Below are 23191 nucleotides of genomic sequence, written 5' to 3'. Positions count from 1 at the left end.
ATGAAATGTTTAGTGAGCTAATCAGACACTTTGCTGATACAAAAGTAAAAATAGGAGTTAGAGAAGTTACTGTGAGCAGATTCAGGGAAAGGCTTCATAAAAAGTGTGGGGCTTTTTGCTTTTGAAGGATGGCTTGAAATTAAATGATGGAAGTGGAAAATACAGTAAAGGCAACATATTGAACAAAGAATCGGGAACAGAGATTAGCATGGTCTGCTAAGGGTCAAGAGGGAAGGATAGTAAGGAGATGGACTCGTCTGAGGTATTACAGGTCATATAGGAAGGTGGGATAAGTGTGCAAAAGCCTTGAAGACTAGGAAGAAGAGTTTAGTCTTGATGTGGATGTGGTCAGTGTTAGAGAACTATATGTTCTTTGGCAAAGATGTAACTTGATTGTAGCACTTAAGAAGATTAATTCTGTAATACGTTTGCTTGAAATTAGGACCAGTTAGAAAGCAGTTCCAGTATGTCATTGCAAATAAGATGGCCTGGGCTGGAATAGTAATAACTAGTAGGATTGGAGAGGAAATTATGAATTAGAAGTCAGAAAGAATGAGATCTAGGAAAAGGGCTTTGGGTTTGGCCAAGTCTCTAGTGACCTTTAAAAATGTTACTTTCAGGGGCTTCCCTCGTGGCACAGTGGTTGAGAGTCCGCCTGCCGATGCAGGGGACACGGGTTTGTGCCCCAGTCCGGGAAGATCCCACATGCCGCGGAGCGGCTGGGCCCGCGAGCCATGGCCGCTGAGCCTGCGGGTCCGGAGCCTGTGCTCCGCAACAGGAGAGGCCACAACAGTGAAAGGCCCGCGTACTGCAAAAAAAAAAAAAAAAAAAGTTACTTTCATAAAAAGATACAGATGGAAAGCAGAGTTCTAGGATTCATGAGGAAATGTCAAGGATATGGATACAGCAGTCATTGACTGAAGGCGTTTGGCAACAAAGGGGAAGAGAAAAACAAGATGCTAATTAGATGGGTGGTAGATCTTAGAAGGCATTGCTTTAAGATAAGGGAGATAGCTAAATATTTAAAGGCAGAGCATATAGAGTCAATTGAGAGGATACCATAGATAGTGTGGAAGAGAAGATAGGCTAACCAGTAGAGTAACACATTTCTGTAGGTGCTGGGAGGAGATAAACTCCTGAGACAGAGTTAGGTTATGGGTTTAACTTAAAAGAGATGGGATATATGTCCCTTTGTTATTTGTAAAAACAATCAGAAAATCTAGGAGAGAGAATGTGAGATTAGAGAAAATGAGAATAGATGAAGGTGCTCATATCAGTAATTATTGAATGCATATTGTGTGAGAAAATGGGGGTGAAAGAGTGGAGTTGGGAACCTATTAAAAAAAAAAGAAATTAAATAAGTCTGTGAGAATAAGCCTAGAAGTGCATTGGAAAGAAATTTAAGAACTGCTGAGTCAAGATAAGAATCAAATTTAAAATTTTAGTGTCCAGATATATATGGTTTTGTATGTTCCAGTGATTCAACACAAAGCATCAGGAGTGGACAAAGCAAATCTGAGAGTTTGGTTAGAGGGTGGAGAAGGAAAGGACACAAAGGTATTTAAGAAGACAAAACTGATATAATCTTGTGATCAGGAAGAGTCCAGTAAGGCAGGAACTATCCAGTGGTGCGAGTGTGTTGAAGGGAGTTCATTGATTTTAGGTTTTGACGAGGACAGAGAACAGGTTTAGTATTGTTAAGGGAAGGACAGATTAGGAGACTGTGGTCAGTGTGACGACCACTCAGCGCTAAATGACGAGTGAGAACCAGAGGAAGGATGGTAGATAGATGTCTAACATTAGGGCTAGAGGTTGGAAAGAAGGCAAGCTTTCGTTACCCCTGTGATCTTTTCTCTCCCTGCTTTCCCTCCAGTCATTTTTTGAGAGTAGGAAGTCAGACTGTGTGAGAGAGAATTGCAGAAAGCATGGTATTGCCTGGGGAAACCTGGATCACGTTTCCTATAAGTTGAAGGTGATTCAAAGGAAAACGTCCCACAGTGGAGTAAACATTGCTTCCTCAAAGCACAGTAGGAGGATGTTAACGCAGAGTGCAAGGGAATGCCTGGGAAAAGCCAGAGATGAGATTGGATGGGTGTACGTATGCCCAGTGAGTGTGTTACTTATGACACGGAAGGTTTAGACAGAGGGGGTAGGTGTGCCATATGATGAGTCTGGTAGCTTGAGGAGCCCGTAGTACAGGTGTGAACTAGTTTCTCCCAAGCTTAAATGCAAACTGGAAAGAATCAGCTTTCCACCTACATAGGGAAAGTATCTCTTCTTAGTTGGACTAGGTCATTCTGCTTTAATTTTATGACAAATTGGAATTAAAAGCAGTAGATTGGTGAAAGTAGAGAGAACTTAAGAATTTTATTATAACAGGTTATAAAAATATTTTGACAACTTTCCCCAAAAGAGAGTGTGCTTTGTAAATAGACACAAACCTACAAGTTTTTGAACTCAGAGATTGAGATATAAATATATAATATATTTTTTTCTCATTCAGTTAATAGCAAACATGCCTAGTTTGGAAGCATCCTTAATTTCCTGACTAAATTAAAATCCTGCCTGAAGTCCTACTAAAATATTTTAAATTCACTGGACTTGTTCCGTATATGTCAGCTAAGATATCACCTGTGACATTTAAAAATGATAATGCTTCAAAGTATAAGTTATTGCTGAAGAATGCTAAGTTTGTGGAACCATGTTGATGGATTGAGAAGCCGCTGCTCCTTGGATCTCCTTACTGCCCTGTGATTTATTAGTCTTAGCAACCTTGTATTGCTAGGCATATTAGACCACAGCTTCTTTAACCAGGAGCTTTTTCTAAAGAATCACTCTTGGGAATTCAAGATTCATTAAGGTGAATCTACTCTGTTCTGGTGCTTTGGAGAGTATACCCTGGGTTTGAGTTATATAAAAATCTAGTTTATACCTATCAGGTACCTAGAATTGAAGGCAAGCTTAAGTAATATAAGCTGCTTGAGAATTGGACAGAAGTACCTAGAAGTTCCATGAACCAGCTGGAAATTATTGTACTTGAGAACCAATCTATTTACTCCAGCTCCCTTCACACCAGCCTTCATAAGGCAACTATTGACTTGACTTTGTTCTTAGCCCGCCTCACATTTTATGGTTATTTTCGAGGTTCCTGGAAGCTCCAATCCAACCCCTAAGAACATACTGTGCTTAGAACAGTTTTGTTGTTCCAGCTCCAGTTTGGTCCTAAGACCCACTATTGTGTAACACCCAAAAGGTTTTTTTTCCCTTCCATATAATTTATAAAGCCTTTAAAGCACCCAGTACCTTTTCTTTTTTTTTTTTTGGTGAAATTCACATAACATACAATTAACTACTTTAAAGTGAAAAATTTGGTGGCCCAGTAGGACTGTTCTTTAATTATCTTAGTGTTAAAATTGAATAAATAACCCACTGTGGCTGTGAGAATTTTGGCCTGTCCTTGTTGGGGCTGTGTGTAACAGCTGCATCTAGACTCGGTTAAAAACGTTTAAAGCAACTGTCTGAATAGTTCTTAAGTGGTAATAATAGTCCTTCTGTCTTCGTGACATTTGATTAGCACATCAACTAAGAGAAAGCTTTCTTAGCAAAGGAAATAAATAAGCCTGGCTCTGTGTCTGGGGGTGAGGTTGAGTGTTGTGTGTGTGCATGTACATTCGTTTATATATAGTAATTTTCATTTAAATCCTCCACTTAGTGAATGTGGCAGATGAAAAAATCTCAGACCATCTCTCTGTGACTTTCTCTAAAGGATTTTTTTTTTTTAAAGAAATTAAGACCCTGTTTAAATGCAGCAGGGTTACAGTACAGGTGCCCACTTCACCCCTGGTCATGCTTTATCTGAACAAATATTTTCACTTCCACTACTAAACATATCCATCCCATGTCATACTCTTTTGGAAAACCTAAGGAAAGAAGAAGAAGAAGAAAAAGATGTTTTAGAATCATGAAATTTCAGAGCTATGAAACATACAGTCTTCAACAATCCACTTTTAAAGACCAAATAATAATAACACTATTAATAAACAAGGCTCAGAAGCATTGTGATTGCCCATAATCACATTCTAACCACAGTTTTATGTTTTCCTAGCCCTCACCATGTGAATATGCTTTTGTATATGTAATTCAAGGAGAAAAAAACTTCAAGAATATATCTCTTCTCTAAACTTTGTTGTGTCTTACAGTTTATTTTAGTAGTTCTCACAAGTCAAGGGCTTTCAACTGTGAATATCAGTGCGAGTAATGAATTGAAGACTTTCAGATTGTGTATCTGCTGGCAACTGTTATTACAGATCCTGTAAGTTGTTAAAACAGCCTTCTGTTAAATGTGGCCCAATGATCTTGGAGCAACTTTAGTGGAGGGAAATTGTAACCTTGCAGGTACTCTTAATGTAGACTTAAAGTACAAATATCAGAACCAAAATAAACAGTAAAACACGTGGAATTAAATTTACCCAGCATTTTTCTGCAGTGCCAAAGAGCATTTAAGGATCAACATGCATGACCACTAGACTGGTGATATCTCTAATATTACAGAATGAAAAAAATGCTTATAGTAATGGCACCAAGATGTACTACACCCACACTAAAGGGGTGATTTTAGAATCATCTTTGAAGAGCTACTATATGCTACACTATGTAAAATGATAGCATATCTGCTGATTTTTTTTTCAATCAAGGAGGTTGTTGTTTTCAGCATAATGAAAAAGAGGGGAAGCTCCGCAAGGATTTAAAGATGATAATACCATCATCATCTCCAAGAAGAAATGCAGGAATGCTGACTGCAATCAACTTTTGTAGCCTAGTGATGTTTCCTAATATGGTGAGATCTCTTCCCAAGGACTATACTAGCATTTATACTCTGTTATCAGTCTTGCGTACTGAAATAATGTGTCTACAGAGCAGAACATAGTGATCTGGAACATTACCGGGATGTTTTTAAACATTGTCGTTTTATATGTTGGCGTTTGCAAGAAGACTGACACCCTGAAACCATTCATTTTTTTCCTTTACTACATCTATAAATTGAGTATTCACCTTAAGGTAAAAGGAGGCCCTGGGTTATGACTTCATCAACAAAGTAGGAAGGTTTCTTATTGGCCTTAAGCTGAGTGTTGGCCTACATACCATTGTTGCACTTACGTTTTCTCTATTAAAATACGTTTTTATGAAGTTTGTGATTATGGATTACTGATACATATATACCCTATTCCCTCATCCCTCACTTAGGGTATGATTTGCTACCAGGTATGCGTTTTTTGGGTTTGTTTTTTGTTTTTGTTTTTACATCTAAACTATTAACATTCACTAATTAACCTAACAGTGGCCTTCCCCAGCCCCCGAGTCACAAATAAGAATGACATTTCTTGAGCCTTAGTGTAGTCAATGCTGCAAAACCTCACCTGTATTTTAAATGGTAGGTGATTGGAATGAAGCTTATTACTAAAATAAGCAAAGATCTTACATAATTTCCACATAAATACCTAGAGCCCTGCAACCTTTGTTTTAGAACATGCTTTCAGGTTTTAATTCCTGACAGGCTGGAATCTTATTCTGATTGTTTATACTCACCTCTCTATCCAGTTTCTTTTTCTTTCTTTGGACAAAGAAGAAATTGTTTCTATCTCTGTGTAACTTAACCACAATTAGAGGGGGCGGTCTTGACTAGATCTTAATGTGCACTACCTGTGTGATTACCCTACAGGATCCCTGACAGGCCTGAATTTTCCCATTTCAAAGGAGAAGAAAGTGCTCTGTCAGGCTGCTGTTTACTCAGAGTCTCTGGTCATTTACCTCCCAATTTCCTTCTCAGTAACTGGTCTTATTTCCAAACTAGCTTTTGATTTTAAGTGATCATATTATTTTTTTCTTCTCTCTTTTAAATCAAAACAGCACATGTGGGCTTCCCTGGTGGCGCAGTGGTTGAGAGTCCGCCTGCCAATGCAGGGGAAGCGGGTTCGTGCCCCGGTCTGGGAGGATCCCACATGCCGCGGAGCGGCTGGGCCCGTGAGCCATGGCCGCTGAGCCTGCGCGTCCGGAGCCTGTGCTCCGCAATGGGAGAGGCCACAACAGTGAGAGGCCCGCGTACCACAAAAAAAAAAAAAAAAAAAAACAAAAAAAAAAACAGCACATGTAAGCAGAAAGCACAGTCTGGGTTTGGAGTAGATTGAGTAACAAGTATCAAATTGGTAGACTTTTGACATTGTAAGATTGGTGTTATTCGCTTTCTCCTACCTCTAAGTTATTCTAGCTCTTTAAAAATACATTCTAGACAATACTACTAAAATTAAGTGTTTCACAAATATGTGTGATTTTTAATAGAACTAATTTTTTTTCAAAATGTTCTGGTTCAGTATAAACCTGGATATGGTGAAATAGGAATTGTAGTTTCTAATTTATATTTAAGATTGTATTCATATGATCTTCCTTCCCTCCTTCCTTCCTGCTTTCCTTTTTTCTACCCTGATTGAGATTTGGTTCTGTCAAGACCATCTCTGGCATTCTTTTGCAATTGAACTATATAATAAATCATAGCGAAGGATGAACACTGAAATAAGTATATTTCAAAAATGATTTTTTTTTTTTTTTTGCGGTACACGGGCCTCTCACTGTTGTGGCCTCTCCCGTTGCGGAGCACAGGCTCCGGACGCGCAGGCTCAGCAGCCATGGCTCACGGGCCCAGCCGCTCCGCGGCATGTGGGATCTTCCCGGAACGGGGCACGAACCCGTGTCCCCTGCATCAGCAGGCGGACTCTCAACCACTGCGCCAGCAGGGAAGCCCTCAAAAATAATTTTTAAAATAAGGCCCCTTAGTGAACTGATGGTAAGCATATAGCTCTTTAAACTCATCAGCATATAGGCCTTTTGAAATGCTTTCCTCCACAGGAGTATCATCTTTTGTAGGTCTGGAAAGGATGCAGTCTTATGCTAAGTCTTTCTAAATTGAGGCATAATTTGAAAATTGGAAGCAAAAAATTTCTGTATTTTCCCCAGTATAAGAATAAATAGTAAGGAGGAATAAGAAGCAAAATAGTCTTATTTTTTTTTAAATCATGCATTTCACATAGCTAAAAATAAGTAAATTTCAAATTTGCATTCTTGTTTTGAAAAATCAAATGTTTATTTATAAAACAACCTCAAAACAAACTTTAACAAATATCTCTGGTTTGTGAAAATAGTGAGAGAGAAAGATGTATGCTTGGTCTGTTGGGTTGGAAATGTTTATTACTGTGACTATACCCATATCTATGTTATTTAGTTTCAGGATAATGAGGAATTTACTTCGTTTCCTAAAAATAATCTTTTTTCTAAAATTAAGAAACAAAGCAAATGATTATTTTAATGCCTAAAAAGATACTTTCTAAAAATAAAGCTCAGAGTTGGGTTTTGAAGAATTTGTCAATTAAAATCATGTTTCAGAGCATGGATAATTTTAGTCTTCTTTTTGGGGGATTTTTATGTCTTTGATATAAACCCTTAAGATAGGAGCCATCTTTCAGAAAAAGATGAGACTGATCTTCACTGTCAGAAGTGAGCTGTGTAATCAAATGGAGTAAAAACTGGCTATATGTTTTTTAATAACTTTTAGAAAATTTAGAAATCTTTTAATTTGGAAAATTATGAACATCAGAAACCTTAGGACTTTCAGTAGACATATAACCATATGGGGATTGGCAGCATAGGCAGCAAAATACTTTGGTCTTAGTGCAAGTTCCTCTTCAGGCCTGAAGAGGAACTTATACTCGCATAAAAATATTTTATTGGCACTAAACGATCAGAAGCTATCACTGCTTTGTTCAGAATAGCCAAACTGCAGTGATCCGTTGAAGAAATACAAAACAAGCAGAGCAGCAAGACTTCTAGGAAGCTGCTGCAAAATGTTATAGCATCAAGCCCCAGAGAAAATAATACAGAGTAGATATTCGATAAATGTTTGTTGAATGAAAACTCATGGTTGAGAGAGTAATGTTAGTGTCTGATATTATTTCTGGAGGTCTGCAAAGCCTGGATCTGGATCTGCTTTGTGTTAAATCTGGACTTCTGGAGACCTTAATTAGATTCGTTTCCACATGAATTATCTCACCTCTGGGTTGAACTGTGGCCTTCAGTTCAGTGTTAAGATTCCCCTCACCACTCCATGATCAGTCCCTCTCTTCTATCTTCTTTACCTCTGAACTCTGGAAATTCAGCTCTTGACTGATCCTTATTTTCCCAAGGATCACACACTGCTCCCTCCCTTCACACACACAACTTTTAAAAAATTTCACCTAACCAATACTTTTCTTACCTCCAGTTTCTCATTTGTGATACTCACAAATATATATATATACACACACACACATGTATACACATACATACACATACATATGTATACACACAATTCAGAAAGTCTTTCTAAATAAATACCTTATTTTCCAGAACTCTCTGTGTGGGTAATGAAGAGCTGTTTGGGGAACTTAATACTTTCCTAAGTAGGGAGCTCTCTTTAGGGAACTTATAATTGTTAAAGAATTTTTTCTCTTGGCTAAATCTTTTTCCCATTTATACTTTTGTCAAATATGTGAAGGCAGTTTCCGCTTGTCTAGTAACTACTAGACCTGGATGAAACATCCTTAGTCCTTTTAACCTTTTCACACCTAACATGGTTTCTAGTTCTCTCTGTAGCCCACTTCTCCTCTACACATATTTTGGCATGACACAATGAATGCCTTTTTTTAAAATAAATTTATTTATTTTATTTGTTTATTTTTGGCTGCGTTGGGTCTTCATGGCTGCACGCGGGCTTCCTCTAGTTGTGACCAGGGGCTACTCTTCGTTTAGATGCACATGCTTCTCACTGCGGTGGCTTCTCGTTGCGGAGCACAGGCTCTAGGTGTGCGGGCTTCAGTAGTTGTGGTGCACGGGCTCAGTAGTTGTGGCACACAGGCTTAGTTGCTCCGCGGCATGTGCGATCTCCCCGGACCAGAGCTCAAACCCGTGTCCCCTGCAATGGCAGGCAGATTCTTAACCACTGCACCACCAGGGAAGTCCCTGAATGCCTTTCTTAAAATATGAAGCTCACACTTTAATAATCCAGACGTGATTAGATAATCTCCTTTTTCATTAACACTGTTCTTATTACTAAAGTTCGTATATTCCTTTAGAGTTTACAGAGTCTTTTTATAAAAATATCCTGTGGGGGGCTTCCCTGATGGCGCAGTGGTTGAGAGTCCACCTGCTGATGCAGGGGACAGGGGTTCGTGCCCCGATCTGGGAAGATCCCACATGCCGCAGAGCGGCTGGGCCCGTGAGCCATGGCCGCTGAGCCTGCGCGTCCGGAGCCTGTGCTCCGCAACGGGAGAGGCTACAACAGTGAGAGGCCCACGTACTGCAAAAAATATGTATATATATATATCCTGTGGGGTTATTAACCCTATTTTGTAAATGAGAAAACTGAGGCTCAGAGTGGTTATCATTTGTGATTTGCTCAGTGTCATACAATTGCTAATTTAGACATTTCACATCAATTTACATGGTCTTAATGTTACCTCTTTAGAAGTTCCATTACCCAATTGTTATATCAAATGATATAAGTAAAACCACTAAACCTTTTTTCATACACATGACTGATTAGATCTCTTCCATCCTACACTTTGCTAATGAATTTTTAAAAATCTGAATGTATACATGTTAAATTTTATGTGTTTGGATTTGGTGTAGTTAGAGTGTATCCTGTTGTATATCACCATCTTACAAGTTTATCATATGAAAGACTACATGATTATAAAGTGATAGATAAATGTTACTAGTAACAGTAATAACATTTGTGTGAAGATTTTAAGAATTTTAATTTAAGAATAGGTATAATTTTAATTATTGATTCTGTCCTCTCTAGAATTAGTTTTCTGTTTGCATATTTAAATAAACTTTGTAGGTTTTGTTAAATATAATAAAAAGCATGGAGTCAAAGATAAGCCAAGCACTATCTCAGGAACTTTCAGGCTAACAGTAACTGTGACAGTTCATCTAAACACTGCTGTCATCCATGCTGTACTTTACTATCATATACCAAAAGGTTACCACTAGAAAACTTTCCAAAAACTGCTGAATTCAACATCTATTGTAGTTATGACAATCCTAGAAAGCCTGTCCAAAGGATAAATTACTTTGATATGGTTGATTCTTTATGGAAATGCATTTTGGCTTTCATTGATCACTCTATTCCATTTGCTTTATGGGATTGATGTGTCAGTGGGATGGAAGTGGAGTTTAGCTGCAAAGTTTTTGACTTTGGGCAGACAATAGAAGAAGGGAAATGGACCATAGCATTTAGAAGGAGGACATTTCTAGTAGAAAACAATTGTCAGTAGAAGCTGCCTCCATGACTGCTGTTCCACCTCAAAGTTAAACTTCCTGTGTATTTCATTTGGAAAGGAGCTGAGGTTTTAGCCAAAATGCTATATATTATTTCTCACAAAAAATGCCTGCAAACGTAAGCAATAGAGCAGTGCTTGCTAAACCTATCATATTCATTTCTAAAGAAATCATCCAGCTTCTAATCTGTTTCAGAATTTTCCCAAGAACTCATTTTATAATTATGTAGCTTCTAGAGTCTGCCTTTTCTTCCTTACCCGGCACTTCGCTTTCTTTTTTTCTTGGCTGCGTCGGGTCTTCATTGCTATGCACGGGCTTTTTCTAGTTGCAGTGAGCAGGCTTCTCATTTTGGTGGCTTCTCTTATTAAACAGCACAGGATCTAGGCACGCGGGCTCAATAGTTGTGGCATGTGGGCCCTAGAGTGCACAGGCTTCAGTAGTTGTGGCACATGGGCTCAGTAGTTGTGGCACAGGGGCTTAGGTGCTCTGCGGCATGTGGGATCTTCCAGGACTAGGGATCGTACCCGTGTCCCCTGCAATGGCAGGTGGATTCTTAACCACTGCACCACCAAGGAAGTCCCGGAACTTCTCTTAACAGTGGTTTTGTGATGACATCTGTGAGGATTAATACCCTGGAATAGAATCCATTTTGCACCTGGAAATTTTAAACTTACTTAAATTGAATAGATGTTCTTTTACTGTCTTTGCATCTCTTCTGACTTACAGTTCTCTCTCCACATTGTTTAATCTGTCATTTCTGGTTTGAGGATCATGCTGTTTTATAAAGAAGATGGAAGGAAGCAAAATGAAGATGGAACTACATAGATCTGGCTTTTCTCAGGACTTAGCATTATGACAGGCTGAGCAGTGGCTTTTCCTAATTTTCTCCTGTTCCAAACTTAGCTTTTTTATGCCTTCAGCGTTTTTCACAAGCTTCAGATCATTATGGATTCTGATTTTAATCCTCAAGGATTATGATACTCTTATCTACAGGTAGGTTACATAACTATCCAGCTTTTCTAAGCTTTCTTTTCACATCTTATCCCATGAGATTCTCCCTGCACAAGAACTGGTTTCTTTAGGTTTCGCCCCAATTTCTTTTCCTTATTAGAATTATTTATTGCATAGCCAGAATGTTCATATTTTAGCATCTTCTGTGGTCTATGAATCAGTGTCTCCTGTAACCAGGGGACCATCCTGACCTACCTTTCCTTTTTTTTTTTTTTTAAATCTTTGGAAAGATGTTTTCTCAAAAAAACCTGGAAGCAAATGTTCAAGGCTGTTCATTTAGGAAACATTAAATACCTCTTGAGGTTCAGGTTCAGGAACTATTCGCTATATACATAGAGGATTAAATCAAGCCCCTTTCCTGGAGGAGCTCACAGTCTAGGCGAAAGAACTAATATATAAACAGGTGAATGCAATACACTGTGGTGATTGCAAAAGTAGCCAGGATGCCAGCCATCCAAGAACTCAATCTAGTTAGTCTCATTCCTTGCTTCTTTTTTTTTTTTTTTTTTTTTGCGGTACACGGGCCTCCCACTGTTGTGGCCTCTCCCGTTGCGGAGCACAGGCTCTGGACGCGCAGGCTCAGCGGCCATGGCTCACAGGCCCAGCCGCTCCGCGACATGTGGGATCTTCTCGGACCGGGGCACGAACCCACGTCCCCTGCATCGGCAGGCGGACTCTCAACCATTGCGCCACCAGAGAAGCCCTCATTCCTTGCTTCTTAAAGTCCTAAAATTATGTCACATACTCTTAGGGCTTCTATTTTTTTAAAAAATAAATTTATTTATTTATTTGGCTGCATTGGGTCTTCACTGCTATGCGCGGGCTTTCCCTAGTTGCAGTGAGCGGGGTCTACTCTTCGTTGCGGCGCGTGAGCTCATTGTGGTGGCTTCTCTCGTTGTGGAGCATGGGCTCTAGGCACGTGGGCTTCAGTAGTTGTGGCATGCAGACTCAGCAGCTGTGACTTGCGGGCTCCAGAGTGCAGGCTCAACAGTTGTGGCACATGGGTTTAGTTGTTCTGCAACATGTGGGATCTTCCCGGACCAGGGCTCAAACCCGTGTCCCCTGCATTGGCAGGCAGATTCCCAACCACTGTGCCACCAGGGAATTCCTTAGGGCTTCTATTATATTCACAATAGCCAGCCTGTTCTTTGTTGGTCAGAAGTCCAGAATAAAATTTTTCCCCCTTGTTTCCAACTTGGGAAAGAGGGGTGGTCAGGAGGTGAATTTTCTCAGGTTTATTTTCTTCTGGTAGATTTAGTTCTCAGAGATGTCAGGGTGGTTGACATCCTCTGTGTCTCTGCAGTTTTATAATTCAGTGAAATCATATTCTGGTGGATCTGTATATCTTCTCCTGGATGATAAGTTCCCTCAGTCGTCCTTGGATGTCCTCACGAGGCTTTTGTTCATAGTTCTCAGTTTTGTGCTCACTTAAATGCTTTCCTCCAAGCTTCCAATTTGAAATTTTATAGATTTCTTATAATGGATTTTTGTCCCTCCCCATCGTTTAGTTCTGTTTCTTGGTTCTATCTAATACAGATTATAATGCTTCTAAGAATGTATTTATCTTCTGCATTAACTTTTAAGTTTACTTTTTCTTCATTCGATGTACAGCTTTATATAACTTTTTTCCATAGGTATTTTTTCCTGTTTTTTTTAATAGATTTTACTTCCTTAGATCCTTCATAAAGCAAACATCGAGATGTTTTCCTGGTTCTCATTAGATGGTCTGATTCTTCCCCCAAAACAAACATAGATCCTCGTAGGAACATTCTAGAAGAGAAAAGTACACATTGTGTAAAACACATCTCCGTATAGCGTGCAGGGTTCCTACTGTATTTTGTGATTAGCTGCTTCTCCTGCTCTCTCTGTATGGAATGCCGTTTCCCTTTTCCATATCAGCTTCTCTTCCCTTGAGCTTCTCCAGTCATCATTTATCCTGCATGCAGAATGGCAGAATTGTTCATTTCCTTCTTTGTGCCCCACAGGACTTTGTTCATACAAGAACAACACTTACTATCACATGGTGTAGTTGTTTAAATGTGTCTGACCTCCCCTTCTCTTGGCCCATGAGTCCTGCCAGGACACGGACTAGTTGGTAGTGTGCTCAGTGGTGAGAACAAACACTTTGGAGTCAGAATGGATATGATTACTGACTTCAGCACTTTTGAACTATATATCCTTTGGCAAATTCTTTAAAGTACCAGAGTCTACTTAGTCTCCCCATTTGTAAAATGAAACTACTACTTACTTAGTTCATCGGATTGTTGGTACTAAGGTAATCAAGTGCATCAAGTGCATAGTGAGTGAATGAATAGTGTCTAGAGTAGAAAAATGGGTAGAATATAGCTAATAGGCCTGTTTACTATCCTGTACACATAATATTAGAATATCTTTTTTAGAAAGCATTCCTTATTTATTTTGGTGCATTGGATTTTAAAAATTATATTTGCTTGTGTTTTGGCATCTCAAGCAGTATTGAAAACATGTCATTTTAGTGGCCTCTTTTTTCAGAGAGGCCTTTTGGGCCCCCAAATTTAGCTCATTCCTGCCGTCAGAAAGATTTGCATCTTTTTTGAGAGAACAGCTTGATTCGTAGCATTATACAGATGTGAAATAAATAGGCTTTTTTGGGGAAGGTGGTTTTTCAGCTCCTCTCAAGTTGGATCTTTAACTCAGCAGATATCTTGAAACACATCAAGTTTCTAAGACACTGAGCTGCATGCTCAAGTATCTATAAAATAGCCTATTGCAGGCATTTCATTAGAGTTGTGAGAGAAGATGTGAGTACACATAAGGGTGTACATACTGGATGTCACAGCACAGTGTGCTGCCACATAAGTGTGGTTCAGACCACAGTGCTGTCACCCAGAATGATCTGAGTGGAAGACGTGGACTTTTGGAAGATTGAGTAAAAATTAGTCAAAGAGATTGGGAAAGCATTCTAGACAAAGAGAAAGGCAAGAAGTAAAGACAGAGTCCAGAAAGTCTAAATCATATTTAGCTAATCCTCAAGGCCTCTCTTTTCCTGTTTATGTCCTTTCTACTTCCTTCTGCTAGTGGGAATAAAATTTGACTGTGTTTTGTTAATACTTTGTTCAAGTTCTTCTGTTCTCAGAACTCTTTTTCATTGAGTTCTTAAAATTTTTCACATAGTTTAATCTCTACTTTCAGATCTATTAAACCCTTAAGATTTTGTGCCCCAGCAAATCTGCTCTGCAGTAGTGGTCTATCTTGCTTTTTATAATAAAGCATAATCCTAGAAATTTGAGGGTCAGTTCTTTTTGTTTAAGTAGAATAACATTTTTTTCATAAACAAACTGATTTTATAAATCTGTTTGAAAGCATTCATATTTTAGTTAATAAATTGAAATGATTTTTGTGACTGTCCTTAAAGAACAACATGCCTATGTCATGAAGGCTTTAAGTTCTGATAGGAGAAATTTTGTGTGCTCTTTAAAGTTTGGTTTTACATATAGGACAAGCGTAATTCATTTATATTTGAGTTGCTTAGAGATATGTTGAAGTTTGAGAAAGTTTAGGCTTTCTTGAAATCACATACTGGTAGAGATGGACTCTGTCCCCAAACTCACAGGAATTAGTGTCTAACAGGGCTGGGGGCAGAGTGGGGAGTGTAGTGAGGGGTAGCGCGGCTGACAGGCTGTACTGTGTCTCCTTCTAAAAATGTATGAATACTTGAGAGTCTAACTGGTAAGAATTAACCATAATGGGAACTAGATTTCTGATGGACAACCCCTTGTACCAAGAAAGATTTGTTTCACTAAGGAACCTACCTGTTGGAAGTAGCCTCTGGCTTTGAACTGTAAAGGACAACGGTGAAGAAAAGGAAGATAAAAGCTTGTGAGAAAAAAAGATCAAATTGAAGACTGAGACTTTGGGAAGTAGCTATGAGATAAGGATTAAAAACTGATGAACAGAAGAAACTCTTTTAGGAATATTTTGTGACCGGAACGCTCAGTGACTACTTCCCAGTTGGCGTAGACTGCTACCAGAAATATAACTTGAAATAAGAGATCTCTGGTCCTAGGGGCTGCAGTCGGGAATGGAGTAGCCTAAGGATCAGGGCCGAATATGTGAGCCAGTTGTCCCTGCCCAAACATGAAAGTGGACAGATTGGTGGATTTGTGACTCTAGTTACATCTAGCTAGTTTAATTAATAAGACCTATGTGTTTATAATAAAAAGACCTTGTGGAGGGGGTACCAAAAAGAAGATAGAGGCAAAATTCCAAGCAGAGACAGAATCCTGACCTGGTGGTGTCAACTGTATTAGAGGAAACAAAAACTTGGAATAGCCTTTTGTTTTAGGGTTCCCCCTTAAGTGTGCTTTATTTCACCATGTTGTCATTATACACAGATCTTCTGTCTTCCCTCTTAGCAGATCTTGTTTTTCAAATGGAATCTTATGTGCTACCCTAAAATGGAAGCAGATGAAATCAGGAGGTGGGGGGGATGTGTTGTCCTACCACCCTGTCCCCTTCCTCCCCAGTGGCTCCTGAGGTGGTTTTGCAGTCCGTGAAACCAATTTGAAAATTGTTCTTTTAGGTGAAGGTTTTATGCAAGCCAGAAAAACTCATTGGCTTGTCACCAGTGACAATTTATCATAAGGAGCAGATTTTCCACAGTCTTGTTCTCTGTAGCAAAGTTTTACATGTTATAACAATATATTGCAGTTAATCTGAGGAAATCCACTTGGCCGCTATAATGTGTGCTCTTGCCTAAGCCATTCATCTTTTCCTGCTTTATGATTTTCTGTGAAAGGCCTGATGTCAGACACAGCTTAATTTTATTTTGTAATATAATCATTGCTTATAAAATGTGTATGTGTATTTCCTAGTAAGTAGTTAGACTAGTTTAGTGTTATGTAAAAATACCAAAGATAGTTTTAACCTCTCGTGGAGTTTTCAGGCTCAGGGCATCTACGAATTTTAACTCCATGAACTTAACTCCATGAATGAGAGACTGCAACTCTTGTTCACCCACCAGCACATTTCCACACGTGTGCCTAATTAGCCTTTCTTTTTACTAAACTTTTATAGCCTTTATTAATCATGTACAACCCCATGACATTTCTTCTGTTGGTTTTTCAGGTTGTGGTTATTGAGTTTTTTCCCATATTTGCATTGTCTCACCATCTAGACTTGAAGCTCCTTGAGAACAGGAGTCATGGCTTAAGGGCTTTGTCCTTAGACACTGTAGGCATTCAGTAAATAGTTGCTTTGACTTTTATCTTGGCAGCTTTAACACATACATTTTTTGTTGTTGCCACTGTTGCTAAAATCTAGACTTGTCAGCTGCTTAGTGAGCGATGATTGACTTCTTACGGACTGGGTGTTAGGCTACCAGCAAACTGGCAGAATTTTAACCATAATTTCTTCTTTAATAAAATGTGTTCTGTGCTAGGTAAACTGAAGTATACTGGTACTTCTTACACAATGAATTATGAGAGTGTGGTATATGGCATCTTGAAAGTACTTTAAATTCTGTCTTTGAGTTCTACTCTGAAAAATAAAACTACTACAAACAACTTCACCTGCTCTCCTGCCCTCAAATTATTTAGAACCGAAAACAGTGGTTTTGTACATATTTGGAAATTATAAATTAAAATTAATTTTTTAACATCATAAAACATTTAAACATATTAGCAATCCTTTAAAAATATACAATCCTTCCCTAATGTATTACACTACTACTAATTAAATACTTTAAAAATAAAATTAGTATCATTTAGCATAAAGTATGTTCAGTGACTTGATTTTCTTTGTAGTTCGCTTATGGAAAGTTTAAAGGGCTTTCTATGTCTTCTTTGTCTTTGTACTGTGTTGGTAGTGAGAAGACTTGTTAGTTAGATTGACTACACAGTACCCCTGTGAGAATACGGGGTATTATCTCTCCATTGCTAGGAGGAGACTGTTGTGCCCAGAGCCAGTTCCTGGCAAGTGAGAAATATTCTTACCTTGGCTTTTTGGAAACTACTATCTATTCAGTATTGAGTATTAGAAAAAAATTGTTGTTAGGCACCTATCAAGAAATAAATGGTCTTCAAATTGCTTTCCCTTCTCTTATTTTATCCTTACGAGAGAAGGCAGATGTTATTCTTACTTATGAAGCATACTAAGAGACTTACTTACATGCTCAAGGTTATATTAATTACGAGACTTACATGCTCAAGGTTATATTAATTACGGTTGCCTTATACAGTCCATCTGCTATTTTCAGCCCAGTGTTTTCTCCATTAGACCTACGGACTTGTACATAGTGAATCGTATGCCAGTGTGAAGTCCTGTGTAAATAAAGGGAAATGAAGTTGCATCAGGTTGCATCCAGGTGTCCTGTCCTGGTACTATTTAAAAGGAAATGTGTATTCGAGTGGAATTATTTAGAGCCCTAGAAACAAAGGAATCAGCTTCCTTTGTGTCAGTGGTTATCAGCCAGGGATGATTTTGCGCCCGCCCCCCCAGTAGCCATTTGGCAAATGTCGAGACATTTTTCATTGTCAGAATTGGGGGTGGGGGGTAGTTGTGCGCACATTGCTGGCATCCAGCGGTGCTGCTAAACATCTTACAGCACAGAACAGCCCCCTCATGATGAGGAGTGAATTATGTAGTCCAAAATGTCAGTAGTGCTGAGGTTAATCAACCCTGCTGTGTGTATTGCAAGGAATGGAATTACCAGAAGCCCTCTCAGCCAAAACAAATTTGGGTCAGAGGTGGGGTGGGAGGGTGGGCAGGGAGGTAGAGGAGGTGATTTCAAGTGTGGCTATTGAAATTTTCATGGGGTTAGGATTTATCTGATTTCCTTTTTCTTGCCCCTTCTTTGTGCCAACACTTGGCATAGCAGTAGTAGAGAAAACAGTGAAGAAAACTTCTTTTCTTCTTGTAAACTACTTAGAATAGTGGTCCCATTCCCAGAGCTAATGAGTCAGTCCACTTCCTAGTGACACTCACAACTCCACTGTAAACCAGTCCTCTATGATATCAGGCTCCCAAGATGTCTAGGCACATGACTTTGTTTTTGGCAAGATTGTGAGAATTATAAACTAGCTAATTTATTCCCCAAGGTATCTTATAAGCGTAGTTCACCTGGGAGGATCTAAGTTTCTCACTGTTTCTGTATCATGTGCCATCTGTGAATGTCTTTGGCTAACACACTCTTGCTTGATTTTATTAGCCTAAAATCAGAGAAACAAATATCTTCTTTTTAAATAGATGTTATTTTTTTAGAGCAGTGTTAAGTTCACAGCAAAATTGAGTGGAGAGTACAGAGAGTTCCCATATATCCCCTGCCTGTGAACAAATGTCTTTCGATTTTATTGCAATACTGATTTTCAGATAAACTTTATATAAATGCAAATGTTATTCTGTTAATGCAAAGTTCCTTAGTTCCAGTTCTCACTAACTGTAAAGCAAAAGTAAGGAGAAAATGGGTTTTACTAAGTTATGGGTTTTTTTCTTTTTCCCTGTGCAGTGGAAGAGGGAACCTCAAATCATCTGCATAGGCTTCTTATTGACTTTGGCTACCTAAAGTTCAAGAGCATTAATCTTCCTTAAAATTTTCCCATGTAGTGGTACATCACCTTTTTATATCAGGGAGATTTTATTTCCCTCCTGTGAAGTTTTCCTTGTTTAGAGTTCAAGTTTTTGGTTAATTGAAAACAAGTTAAGTTATTCAGTCTGACAGTGTGACTACTTTAAAGGTTAGAATGTAGCCACCGAACCTTCCTGTAATTGAGGGTATTCTAGGACTTTATTAGTGTCATCTTGTTAATGCCTCATGCAGCTGGAGTGGACTAGGGGGTGGGGGGAATTGATGATTGTGTTGTTGATTAGAATTTTTCTCCCCTGGCTGCAAATTCCAGTTTGTTCCTTTAGCGAAATATTTCTCCTACTAGTCATGGCTGATGGACATACTATAATGTTTCCGTGTTTCTTTTTTGCTTCCTTTTCATCATGGGTCTCACAAGCCCCTGGGATTTGCCTTAAACATTTAACCTATTAAAAAGCCAATTAATTGTCTATACAAATATAAAGTAAATAGTCTATACAAGAGTGAGAGCTCGGTGTTACTAAAAAAGAAACAACTCAGGGTTTGGGTTTCAGGTCTTGACGGTACAAGTCATGTGACATGTGCAAATTATTCTAGAGTCTATTTCTTTATCTGTTAAATGCACACTTTTCCCCCTGCTCTGCCTACCTCACAACATGAGGATCAAATGAAATAATAATGGACTATAAGAGTGCTTTGTGAATTGTACAACACAATGCAAATGTCAGATAGGATGCAAATAGAAAGGTAAGCTTTAGGAAATTACACTGATTGTGAATTGGAATTCGGTTTGAAGAATTTATTTTCCTTTCTATTGACTAGTCTGTAGAGTGTAGATTGTCTTTTCTTCATCTAAGTAAATTCAGAGATGACTTGTTACATTTGGTTGTAGTTTTTTGTCTTTTTATAAATAACATCAATAGGGTTAAAAGCTTCACTTGCTGAAATGTTATAACTTGGCATAGGTTAGTGATTGGTGCAAAGGAAACATTATAAAAAGAAAACTCTGAATTCACCAAATAGCATAGACTGTACCTGATAGAATATCGTTGTCATCGTCATCATCATCATCATCATCATCAGTGGTGGTTGCTCATCAATTCTGTAGAACCAGAAATAATTTTCTATGCTCTTCTCAAAAACCACAGTTGGTAGTTTGACCTACCGTCCTATTTTCAATAAAGCAATTATTCTAAGTAGTAGTTACACTTTATGCTTTCCCCTCTGCTCCCCCCAGCCAGTTAGTTATATATCATGTGGATTCTGGATGGTAGTAGATCAAGTGAGTTTAGTCACAATTTATGAAACCCTTTTTATCTTGATAGTATTTTATCATATTTGGTGCTATTTGTAAATAGAACCAGAGAACTAACTGTAGGACTCCAGGACTTGTGTTTTAAATGGTGGGTAGAACTGTAAGTATAGAGTGGGCAGACTGCTGGAAATGATTCCATCTAAAAGGTAGCTTCGCCCCTGTCTCCTTGGCCTTTGTGACTAATGGAAAAATACTCTTTTCAAATTCAAAAGCCTATTCATTACTGCCTTTCTCCTCTGAAATACATGATCAGTTTTATAATCAGGAAGAACTTAATTATTTTTCTTTTTCTATTGGCTTATGTTTATTCTTCATAAAATGACTTTTCTTTCATTTAATGGGCTCAGAATACACTCCTATATTGAACTTTACAGGCTTGCTTTTTTTTATAGCGTAAATCAGCTCAGCTGGCTAAATGCCCCACTAACTGAAACTTTATAATGTAGCTGGAACTAAATTGTGCTCTGGAGCATTGAGTCTTTAAACTGGATTATTGACTTACAAATGAAAATGGTAAAGAGTCTGTAAGAAGGACAAGGATCCCTCTCCTGATCCTTGAGCAACTTTTTCCTCACTTATTTCAGGGGCTCTGAGCTCATGAGCAAAATCCTAACCAAGTTTATCTTGCTAGGACAACTCATTTTAAAGGCTCAATAAAGAAAGAATAATTCTTCTCCCGCTTAACCACTAAAGAACAACATATGTTTCTAACGTCAGCTTTTTATTTTTTTTTTTTATCTTTCATTTTTTTGTTGGTAAATCTCCCAGACAACAGCAGTTCTGTAGAGAGTTTAAATATGAAGGAATGGCAGGACGGGCTAAGGGCACTTCTACCCAACATTAACATCAACTTTGGTGGACTGCCCAATTCTTCTTCCCCCTCCAACGCCAGCCACAGTGCACCAACGTCCAACACTGCCACCACCGACAGCCCGAGTTGGGACAGCCCTGGCAGCTGGACAGACCCAGCCATCATCACAGGTAACTTTCTCACTCCTTCAGCTCCACTGACTGCCATCAGTTTGGTTTTTAGCACAGATTAACTAAAAACAAGAGGTCTCTTCAACGTAATCTTCCCAAAGCCACAAGTGTGTGGTAGCTTGTTTCGTTCTCTGGGGTCATGTAGCCTCAGTTAACTCTGTTGGCCTAGTTGTGTAACAAGGCATTTGGTACCTAGGTTGCTTCTTTTGGTGTAAGTAGGTACTAACATCTGACAGAATGTGTGTATTTTGTAGGTCTCAAAGTATGAAAGGATCTGACTTATCCTCTCAAAGGAACATACTCCACTTTAAAAAATAAAGCTCTCTATTATAAGGCTATCTTGTTTATGTATCCCTATTAGAGAAAGAGAAGCACAATTGGGAAATAACATCATGCAATCCTGGGGATTCATTTTGGCAACTCTGCCTGTGTGACACTGGGGGATGTCTGTATAGTTGAAGAGGAGGCATGGGTTTGTGTGACAATAAATCGTGGTCATTGTGGGTGGGGAATAAAAGGAACATAAGATTAAGAAGGTCTTATTTGGAAGGAGTTTAAAATTGTAATTCTTTGTTTCTTTTTGGAGAAACTAACGCCTTAAAATTTTTTGTTTGATGAAATTCTTATGCTTTCTGCACAAACTCACCATTTTCCTTCTTGTTTTCTTTTCTCTCCTTAGGTATTCCAGCATCTTCAGGAAACAGTTTAGACTCTCTTCAAGATGACAATCCTCCACACTGGCTAAAATCCCTTCAGGCCCTCACAGAGATGGACGGCCCCAGTGCTGCTCCATCACAAACCCACCACAGCGCCCCCTTCAGCACACAGATCCCTTTGCACAGAGCCAGTTGGAATCCCTACCCTCCTCCTTCAAATCCTTCCAGCTTTCACTCGCCACCCCCAGGCTTTCAGACAGCCTTCAGACCCCCCAGCAAAACCCCCACAGATTTGTTACAGAGTTCAACACTGGACCGCCATTAGGGAAAGAGGAGAATTCATTAGAAAATGCAGGATTTGTCCCACCCTGTTTTCTCCCTCTCAGCCGACCCACAGCTCCCTTCTCATCTCTTATGTTCTGAAGAATCCAGTTCCTGATCAGTTTCGTTTCTCCCTAACCCCAGATGCAATGCGATCGCAGGGTCATTACCATCATTTTTTTATTGTAAAAGTTTCTGTTGATCCAGCATTTGAGTGACACTGTTGAATGTTTTCTAAAAATGCCTTTTTAAGGAGGAAAGAAAAGAAATCAAAGGGCAGTCTCGATACTTAGAAAATTACTGTTTGTCTGTTGCGCATAATAATGACATAATCTGCTTAGCAGAAAATGATGATTAATCTATAGGGAAGGTGAAGTAAATGCATTATCAACTGCAGAAGTTTGAAAACCAGGTTGATTGAAATGAGATGGCTAAATGCATGGGGGAAAGCAGTGGTCCTGGCATCCATCTTGTATTCAGCTTATCACTATTGCAGGGAAAATGCTTTTAATTTAATTTTTAATTCTTTTGGCAAGTTGATGGAGAGGACTTGATTGTGTTGTTAAACAAAAGAATTTATCGGAAGTTGATGGAGAGACAAATTGATCTGCGGTAGTAACTGGCCTATTGCTAAAGAGTTTATAAGGAGGGGAGAAGTGATTTTTTAAAGGAGAAAAATTTTTGGCTTTAGATTTAAAGTAAATTCAAATGTTTTAAAGAAAAAAACTATTCACAGATTTAATACCTATGCATAATATAAGTGCTGAAATATAAGTGATTTCTTCAATCTTTCTCCTCTGTCAGAATCTTTTTTTCTTTTTACCTTAAATTCACCTGACTAAGGGCACTCTGAGATAGCGCTGCTCTGGGGCCATCTGATCACCATCAGGAGCAAATCTCTGACACCTCGCCTGCAGCTTTTACTTAACCCTGTAGTTTCTGGATATTTGTGCAGTATTGAAAAGACAGGAGAAAAGA

General features: G+C 38.8%; 1 protein-coding gene across 8 annotated transcripts in view; it reads left to right on the top strand.

Annotated features, from left to right (window-relative positions):
- The window catches only part of CNOT4 (CCR4-NOT transcription complex subunit 4), a gene marked incomplete at both ends in the record, with an annotated part of 79444 nt that extends 57227 nt beyond the window's left edge, over window positions 1-22217 (top strand). For 5 of the 8 annotated variants that reach the window (XM_079711504.1, XM_079711501.1, XM_079711502.1 and 2 more), the window contains 2 exons: window positions 21024-21236; window positions 21916-22217. In XM_079711504.1, coding sequence (XP_079567630.1) covers window positions 21024-21236; window positions 21916-22217 — 515 coding nt within the window. The remainder of the gene's footprint in view (window positions 1-21023; window positions 21237-21915) is intronic. The other 3 variants (XM_079711506.1, XM_079711505.1, XM_079711503.1) reach the window with 1 other exon arrangement.
- Window positions 22218-23191: the final 974 nt, after the last annotated feature.

The sequence above is a fragment of the Hyperoodon ampullatus genome, assembly GCF_949752795.1.
Source record: "Hyperoodon ampullatus genome assembly, chromosome: 9".
NCBI classification, from domain to species: domain Eukaryota; kingdom Metazoa; phylum Chordata; class Mammalia; order Artiodactyla; family Ziphiidae; genus Hyperoodon; species Hyperoodon ampullatus.
This window is presented reverse-complemented; position numbering and strand designations above follow the sequence as displayed.